We start from the raw sequence: 10045 nt of genomic DNA, 5'->3' as shown, positions 1-10045 counted from the left end.
TGATCAAAAATTTAAAAATGTGATAAATTTTAAAGGACATAGGGGAGTAAGTTTTATGACAGTAACTAGACGTCACCACGGTTCGTGAACCGCCGGTTCACGGTTCGGAACCGCCGGTTCCGGTTCAAGAATTGGTGGAACCTGAACCGGCCCGGCCAAGACCTCACGGTTCCGGTTCATGAACCGTGAACCGGCGGTTCACTTGAACCGGCTAAACCGTCGGTAGTTATCCGGTTCCGGGCCGGTTCGGGCGGTTCGGCGGTTCATCCGATTTTTTTTTTACATTGTAAATTGTAATTCAAGTTAAAAATGTAAAAAAACTTGCGTAAATAAAATTAGAATGAAGCGATGTACAAATGTAATTTTATTGATACAAATTACAACTTCAAAATTACAAGTTACAACTTTAAAATTACAAATTACAAGTTAAAATTTACGAATTACAACATAAAAATTAGAAATTACAACTTCAAAATTATAAATTACAAAAGACTTAAAGTCTTCATTACAATTTACAAAATTACATATTCGAAATAAAGGGGAGAAAAAAGAAATAAAGGAAAAGGACTTGAGCTCAACTTAAATTTAAACTTAAATATAAAATTTAAGTTGAAATATAAGTTGAGATGCCTACGTATCCTCAATGCTCAATTGCATTTTGGAATCAAAGTCCACGTAGTTCTCTTACCTTGCTTACCTATTTGGCTTGATCGGAGGAATTGGCGCCTACTCTTCTTCATCGGGGAAGTAGTCTTGGTCGGGTTGTACTACTTGATTGTCTCAATCCGGTTCTTGGTCTCTAATTTCGGCGGAGCACCAATCATCAAGTAACATGGTGGCTTCCATGTTTTGCCCGGTGAGTCTACTTCTTCTGTCGTCCAAGACGTTGCCTCCAACACTAAAGGCGGACTCGACGGCGACAGTGGAAACCGGAACCGAAAAGATCTCCTTGGCCATTGATGCAAGGATGGGAAAATCTTTCTCGTGCGATCCCCACCAATCTAGGACGTCGATTTGTTGGGGAACGGGACCTCCTTCTTCCTCATTGAATGAAAAGTGTGAGTCAAAATATAAATCTAACTCACTTACCGAATGTGCCGTCCTTCCTCCGCTGCTGAAGCCGTATAGGTCCGCCAATTGGGATTGGGCGTCGGGGTCATCAACTTGGAAGAAGCCAAAGTTATGTGTTTAACGGGGGGTCTAGGTCGAACTTGGTGGGTAGTGTTGTACTTGGCTTCGTAATCGTGAAAGAGAGCCCGCAAGTCGAACTCGAAATTTCTTTGGAGGCTTGGGATGTGGGGGAGGTTTATTTGGAATGTTTGTGCAAGGTTTATGTAGTTGTCGTCGTCCTCGTTAGTTTGCAAAGCTCGGAGTGGTTCAAGATCAATAGAAGCTAAATTGTTGTAATAAAATTCTAAAATTTTGAAAGTACCAACTAGTTTCCACTTTGGATCCAAAACTTTGGCAAGTAAAAAAACCGTTGGGATCTCATTGAAATACTTGAGCCATTTTTCAACCATGTAATATAAAACACACATTAGCTCAAGATTGTTTGTGGAATTTTTCATTGCAGTTTTAAAACCAAGTGATATGATCATGCAATGTTCTAAAACACGAACGGATGTGCAATAATACACACCCGATAACTCCATAGTGGCATTTCGAAAACCTTTGAATAATTTAAATAAACTCATGCTTTGTTCCCAACAAGAAGACGTTAGATATAAATCATCAACAGGGTAAGTTCTATAAAAATCAACTAAATATTCTATATGCTCTAATGTAGATTGCAACATGTCATATGTAGAGTTCCATCTAGTAGACACGTCTAAAGTAAACTTTGTGTACCTTATTTTCTTCGAGTGGCAATACTTCTTCCACGCCTTGCCAATTTGAGGCTTCCAGTGGATCAAGGATACAGCTGTAGTAATAGGTTGAATATGTCTTTGCCATAAAGACAAAGCATCTTGTACACATAAGTTTAAAATATGACAAATACATCGTTGATGAAAAATACTTACCACTTATCACCGGGGAGCAAGCCGCAATTAAATCGGATATACTTGCGATGTTGGCGGTTGCGTTATCAAAACCAACCGAAAATATCTTGTTGCATAACTCATACTCATTCAAAACTTGAATAATTAAAGAAGCAATTGCTTGTGCGGTGTGTGGGGAAGGAAATTGTCTAAAACCAATCAAACGTTTATTTAAAGACCAACTATTGTCTATAAAATGACAAGAAATACCCATGTAAGAATTTCGTTGGAAAGAATCCGTCCACACATCGGAGCAAATATTAACTTTGTGCCCCAAGGTGGATAGAAACTTTGCAATTTCCATTTTTTTATCAAAATACTGCCGGTTGTTAGATCTTTGAGCAGTAGAGGGGGGAATTCTTTTTGCAGCAACATTAAAAGCTTGTTGAATAGTCATTTCATATTTTCTGTCATTAAAAAAATTGAACGGCAAATGTTTCATTGCCGCCCATCTTACCATAGTATCGGTAACATTTTTGGGGTCATATTTAAATAGAGGCGTACCTGTTTGAGACGATGAGCCGGAAGGGAAGTTGATTTGGCTTTGGGACTTAGTATGCCCATATTCCACGGGGTGTTTTGACTTCAAATGGCGATGGAGAGTACCATATCCACCACCGACTCCAAATGGATAGACTTTATCGCAATAATTGCAATATGCTTTGAACTCACCTGTCTCCACGGTAGTAGTGGTCGGATCATTAGGATTTGAAATTACAACCGGTACATTCTTGTAATGTTTGGTGAAGATATCGGATTTCAACTTGGGAGGCATCTTCTTCTTTTGTCGTCCTGCGGAAGGAGGAGGAGCATCGGCCTCCTCATCATCATTTTCGCCTACGTCGCCGGTGCTAGAAGGGGGGAATTGATGCGATCCATCATCGCCTTCGTCCGACGATAGATTCACATCATACTCGAACCGCGAAGCCAAATGTGAATGCCCCCCTTGTTGGTCGTCGTCGCCGAGGGCAAGTAACAAGGCCGCATTTCGATCTTCTTCCTCCTACGAGAATTATACGACTAAGTAAAAATACTAACATAAAAGTAAAACACATAGTCCATAGACACATATTTAATATAAATGAAATTAATACTAACATATAGAGAAATTTAATATAAATAAAATTAATACTAACATAATTGTAAACTTATAACATATAACATATTAAAACTTATAACATATTAAAACTTACTAACATATTAAAACTTAAAACATACTCCCTCCGTCCCGCACTACTCGCACTTATTTCCTTTTTGGGCGTCCCAAGTTACTTGCACTCTTTCCATTTTTAGTAAAAAATTTCACCTACAGCCGTCATTTTTGACTTTCCTATACACTCATTCCTTAATCTCCGAGCCGAAAAGAAAATGAGCGAGTAGCCCGGGACGGAGGGAGTATTAAAACTTACTAACATATTAATACTTAAAACATATTAAAACTTACTAACATATTAATACTTAAAACATATTAAAACTTACTAACATATTAAAACTTACTATCATATTAAAACTTATAACATATAACATAAAACATATTAAAATTTAGAAGTTTAGAACTTACTTGTACTCGAAGAGCGGCTCGCCTTCCCACCTCCTCCGCAACTTGTGCTCTAGTAGGGGCACGACGACGACGAGAGTCACTTTGATCTTGGGCAATTCCCTTGCCCCGATCACCACCACGACGAGATGAAGACATGATATTATGGAAATTGGAAGTAGAGAATAGAGAGTAGTGTTTATGTGAATATGATAACGTGAACAAGAACAACGTGAGTAAATTATGAGCGCAAATAACGTAAACAACTTGAGAGAATAAGGATGGAGAATAGAGAAATTGAGATTGAGAGAGAAATTCTTATTAACACAAGAATGGGGTAAGTAGAAATGAAGAGGAGGGGGGTATTTGTGATTAAAAAAAATAAAAAAAAATCAAATTTTCAAAAATCACGGCGAAACCGCCGGTTTACCGCCGATTTTCGGTGGAACCGGCGGTTTTGAGGACCGTTTGAAATTTCAAATTTTGAAAAATGCGGCGGGAAACCGGCGGTTTTGTCACCGGAACCGGCGGTTTTCGGTGGAACCGCCGGTTTTATCGGTGGAACCGGCGGTTTCCGTCCACGGTTTTAGTCAAAACCGGCGGCCGCGGGAGTGGTTTCTGAAAAGGCTAGGGAGTAGGCCTGAAATTGTGTCGGAAACCGCCGAACCGCCGGTTACGGTTCACCAAAAATTGGAACCTGAACCGGCCCGTCGGAACCGGCAGTTCCGGTGCCGGTTCGAACCGCTGACGACGGTTCCGGTTCCGGTTTGGAACCGCCGGTGACGGTTCCGGGCCGGTTCAGCCGGGCTGGGCCGGTTTGGTGATGTCTAACAGTAACAAGATTTCCTCTCCACCTCTCTCAATTCATCTACCCGCACAAAACTACACAGCATCTGAAAACTGGCAATTCAAATTTTCCAGATTCCCGCCATTTCTCTTTTAGCTCCGATCACCGCAATAGTTAAACCCTAGAAAAATTGGGCGGAATTTTCCCACTCTTAATAGCAATGGAAGGCGCCGGCGACGACGGCATCTTACGATACTTTAAGAAAGGATCCGCAATCGAGATAAAGAGCGACGAAGACGGATTTCACGGGTCTTGGTACGAGGGCACCGTGCTTCGGGCGCCGAAAGACTTGTCCAGCCGCGTTCTTGTGATGTACATAAATCTGACGGAGAACGACAAGGGAAAGCGGCCACTTAGGGAGCTGCTGAACTTGGCGCAGCTGCGACCGCCCCCCTCGGGAGAACCGCCCTACCTTCGAGCTCAACGACGAAGTGGATGCTTACGAAAACGACGGGTGGTGGGAGGGGCAGATCGCCCAAATTTTTGAGGGTGAGGATAATTATCTGGTGTACTTCCCCCCGTGGAATGAGAAGCTGCCCTCGTTGTTGAGGCTGCACCGCGACTGGATCGGGAGAAGTGGGTCACCCCTTTGGAAAATGTAAGCACCCTTGCAATGATGCTTCCGTGAATTCGAATTGCTGATATGTGTTTCTTGCAATTCTTTCTTGATTTGATTTTATTGATTGATTTTATTCTTCAAATTGCTGATTTTCCTTTTCCAGCTATGTGTTACGATCCGGCGTCGTGGCTTCCCAATCGTGACCGCAACTCAACGAATTCACACGATTCACAACAATATCATACACTCGAGCTAAGATCACATGAGCTAAGAAGAATCAATAGGAACTATATTGAAGATGATAGGGTTTAACAAAAGTAGGAAATACAAGAGGAATGCTTAAGATCCACTATCCAAGCTAAGAGAACAATCAACACAAAATAACCGCGACCCCAAATGAAAGAGCAACTACTACTATTTATACTCCGCAACCTAGCTCGCCTCTCTTCCGCGTTAGTTATCATCCACGTAGGACGACTTGCACGTCATTGCCTCGCTCTCATTGGTCAACAACACGTCATTGCCTCTTTACTAATGCCACGTCACTCGCTAGCTCAACACTTTGTTTATTATGCTAGCTCACATGTTGCATGCATGTGTTATCATTTTATGCATGCAACAATACCCCTCTCTTAGGATTCCTTGTCCTCAAGGAATCACAAGATAAGCCTCAATCTGCATTTATACTCCCTCTGCTATGTCCATTGCTTCTAACCGAAGCCTCCACTAACTACTCCCGCTTCGCAGCTCATATCCACTTCTCTCATTTTATCATGCAACAATTACTTCCCCCCTAAAGATTCCTTGTCCTCAAGGAAGGAAAGAAATCAAGCCTCCAACAAGTGAGCCATTGATCTCTCATCATTACATCAAATGCTATTATCAGCAAGCATTCGTGTCTCAGTTTCAATGCAGAGTTCGCTCGTCTCCAGCTCTTTGGCTAAGACCTGCCGACATACTTCGTAAGTTTCATCTTCACCATAGGCCTAGGAAATCGAACTGACAATCGCTTCAATGAACGATAGATACTTGAGCTCGCCATTTCTTCTACCTTTCCAAATTGTTTAGATGCTTGCTTCACCAAATGCCCCGATGTTGTTGGAGACAATTTAATATTATTCCTTGCCATCAATGAATCGTGTGACCAAACTTCTAGAACTACTTCTTCTCGCTTCATCTTTACCATTGGCTTAGGATACCAAATGAACATCCACAAGGACACACAATAATATGCTGAGATTGGTGAAATCACATCCAGCGCCCCCACTAAGGCATTTGGTCGAGCAGTTGGGAGGGATTCAGATTTCTTAAGCTGTTTTGAATCTGAAAATTCAAGCAATACATGGTCAGATTCCTTACCAATGAACCGTGGTGGAACCACAATCCTCTTTAGCTTTGCATCCGAAATTTCCACGGCCAGATAGCTCGTTGATTTCTGATAGGAACTCAGCTTGTATGATTGCAAATCAGTGATACTTGATATAGGTTGTAGCTTTCCTTCTTCGTGTGACTCGTGGCTGCCCCACTCCTCGTATAGCTCTTCATCACGTTGAGCCATGAACTTCAGCTTCACCGTAGGCCTCGGAAACCAATTGAGCAGCCACGGTAGTGACAAGCTATAATATGTCGCGATAGGTAAAACCATAGTCAGCTCATTCACTTGCGCATTTTGTCGAGCATGTGATATGCATTCAGTTCCCTTGAGTGTATCCTGCTCCAATTCCTTCCTCTTCTTCACCTCCGTTGATTTCCCCATAGGCATGAATATCTCCATCTCCCTTGTTTTCTGCAATGGAGTCACCACTACCTCCAAAAATTCAATATCCTCAATTTCCTTCGACACTCTTGTGCAATCCTCCACTCCGATCTTCAAATCTATATCCATTTCTTCATATCTCTCACTGCTATGTTGCTCCATTAGATCTTCATCAGCAATTGCTCGATCAACATCAATTGATTTATGAAAATCCAGATCGTCGGAGAATTTAGGAAGCTCCAATTGTGATTTGCAGTTGCCGGAACTAGCATCCATTGTCTCCATCGATCGACCTTGGCTTGAGATGCTTAGATCTAGAATTGCTTTCTTCAATGCATCGAATTTAGCCTCTTGTTCTCGCTGGATTTTGCAGAAAGATGCCTCAATCCTGTCCCTAATCCTCTCCCATACACTCTCCCATTCCAACTCTATCTCCTTCGCCTCCGTCAATCGCGTCGCCGACGTCATTTTCCGAGGAACGTTGGCTCTAGATACCACTTGTTACGATCTGACGTCGTGGCTTCCCAATCGTGACCGCAACTCAACGAATTCACACGATTCACAACAATATCATACACTCGAGCTAAGATCACATGAGCTAAGAAGAATCAATAGGAACTATATTGAAGATGATAGGGTTTAACAAAAGTAGGAAATACAAGAGGAATGCTTAAGATCCACGATCCAAGCTAAGAGAAAAATCAACACAAAATAACCGCGACCCCAAATGAAAGAGCAACTACTACTATTTATACTCCGCATCCTAGCTCGCCTCTCTTTCGCGTTAGTTATCATCCACGTAGGACGACTTGCACGTCATTGCCTCGCTCTCATTGGTCAACAGCACGTCATTGCCTCTTTACTAATGCCACGTCACTCGCTAGCTCAACACTTTGTTTATTATGCTAGCTCACATGTTGCATGCATGTGTTATCATTTTATGCATGCAACACTATGGTGGTTAGCTTATTTTACTCCCTAGTTTTGAATGACTAAGAGTGTACAGTGCTTATATCTCTTGCTTTTAGTACAGAAAACTCCCTGCAACTTTGACGAAGGAGACCATGTGGAAGCCAGTAGTGATGAAGATGGTCTTCAAGGTGTTTGGTTCCCTGCAATTTTTAAGAAAAAAGAGGCTGGCAAATATCTGATTGACTGCCCGCAACTGGCGAGCAATGATGAAACAGGCCTGTTTGGAGAAGAGGTCGATGAACTGCATTTAAGGCCACGCCCTCCTGATGGTGAAGTCCCTGACAGATTAGGATATACCGAAAAAGTTGATGCTTTCCACAACGAAGGGTGGTGGGAGGGGGTGATCACCAAGACATTGGAGGAAGCGGATGAATATCAGGTGTTCTTCCACAGGATGGGGGAGCATGTTTCCTTCACCCCCTCGAAGTTGAGGCCTCACCGTGAGTGGGTCAACCAGAGGTGGGTCCCCCCGTTGGACCCCTCCTCGTCGTCGTATAATGCTGATGTAAGCATCCTTTAAATGATACTTACTGTGAATTTGAATTGCTGATATGTGGCCTGTTGTTTCTGATCATCTTGATGATTAATTGTTTGAACCTGTATAAGTTGTGAAATGAGTACTATTTTAGTCTATTTGTTGTATACTTGGATGTCCCATTTTGCTTTGTTGACAACTGTTGCTCAAGTTAGATACATGTACTATAAAAAGTATCAGAAGTAAATAAGTATCTTAAAGCCATGTGAAAGTAATTTTCTTAATAAATCCCTTATCACTTCCTTCACCAATTGTGGTAGTAAGTTATTTTACTCCATTGACTAAACATAACTTGCCTTGTAACACAGCAGTTGTCACCTGAAGCGGAAGCAGTGACTGAACATAACTTTAACCCAGGGGACCATGTTGAAGCCCGGATTGATGAAGATGGTTTTGATGGTGCTTGGTTCCCTGCAACTGTTCTTGAGAAAACAGAGGCTGACAAATATATGATTGAGTACGAAAAATTGGCGAATGATGATGGCACAAGCCTCTTGAGAGAAGAAACTGATGGACTCCATTTAAGGCCAAGCCCTCCTGATGTTGGAGTCACTGACAGATTTCAAGTTAACGAAACGGTTGATGCTCTTTACAATGATGCTTGGTGCGTTGGTACGATTACGAAAGTTGATAGAAGAGGAAGATACTCCGTATACTTTGAGAAGCCTCCCGAGGAGTCAAAGTTTGATTATTCTCAGTTGCGGGTGCATCAGGAATGGATAAATGGCGAATGGTATATTGCCTCAAAGGTACTACTCCTACTTTCTAGCTGTAAACTGACATATGCAAATCATAAAATTGGTGATGATTGTGAATCATATCTTTCATCACAAGTGATTGAATTTGTGAGGTAAGTAGTACAACATTGTAGAACATAACATTAACATGTATCTGTAATTAGTCGACCAATCCGGGAAAGAGAAATCATCAGTAGTAACCTGCATAACTGCCTCATCTTATCAACAAATGTAAACCTTACCTCCTAAATGCTTCATGCTTGTGTAAGAAATGAGTAACTAAATTGTGTTTTGGTTGTAGTGCAGGATCCCAAGTCTTCGTAGCAGCCTTTGTTGTGTAAAAAGTGTAAATGCTTTAACCCTCTGCTTCATTTTTACTGGTATCATACTTTCAAGGCCAGGTAGCACAGTGCCACCAGTAGAATCTGAATCTTCTGCCTCCATGTATAAGGTTACCATAGGTATTCTAGGGCTTTCAAAACCTGATGCCCAAGTTGGTAAATACTACAAACCTTAATAAGATGATAAGATCTACGTATTCTATCATCTGTTATGTTCAGATTTTTCTTGACAATTTTATAGTTATCTGATGCAATTTTTCTTAAATTTCTTTTCACCATCTAAAGGAGGTAGACTTTTGAAATATTTTATCATCTAAAAACTTCCCTATCTGTTCAAATTAATTGCTATTTTAAACGAGTACATCCCCTTTTCTTTTCTTTTGTTTTTAAATGAGGTAAGATAAAATTATGTTGTATAATCACTAAGCAACCGTTCTCAAAGTACGAAAATCCAATTATCTTAACCAATCATGATGCAAATTATCTTAACGGTGGTTTTTCATTCAAATAAATTGGCATGAGATACAAAATATTTGCAAACCTAATACAATTTGAAATATGACTAATAGATGAGAAGATAATATAACTTGAGCTCTGAAGAACTGGACAAGGTGTGTGAAGAGATTTACCAATGTATGAATGTAAAAATTTATGCAAAGTTTGAGTTTCAAAGTGACTGCAAGATCTTGTCTTTCTAAAATTAGCAAGAATGTGCCTCTTTT

At 41.0% G+C, this 10045-nt stretch overlaps 1 protein-coding gene across 1 annotated transcript; it reads left to right on the top strand.

Annotated features, from left to right (window-relative positions):
* Positions 1–7726: 7726 nt before the first annotated feature.
* On the top strand, positions 7727–9499 carry LOC121800756 (protein AGENET DOMAIN (AGD)-CONTAINING P1-like). The gene is made up of 3 exons (XM_042200262.1): positions 7727–8215; positions 8554–9095; positions 9289–9499. Exons 1-3 carry the CDS (start codon positions 7727–7729, stop codon positions 9497–9499), a joined length of 1242 nt encoding a protein of 413 aa, XP_042056196.1.
* Positions 9500–10045: the final 546 nt, after the last annotated feature.

The sequence above is a fragment of the Salvia splendens genome, chromosome 4 (genome assembly GCF_004379255.2).
Source record: "Salvia splendens isolate huo1 chromosome 4, SspV2, whole genome shotgun sequence".
Classification (NCBI taxonomy): domain Eukaryota; kingdom Viridiplantae; phylum Streptophyta; class Magnoliopsida; order Lamiales; family Lamiaceae; genus Salvia; species Salvia splendens.
This window is presented reverse-complemented; position numbering and strand designations above follow the sequence as displayed.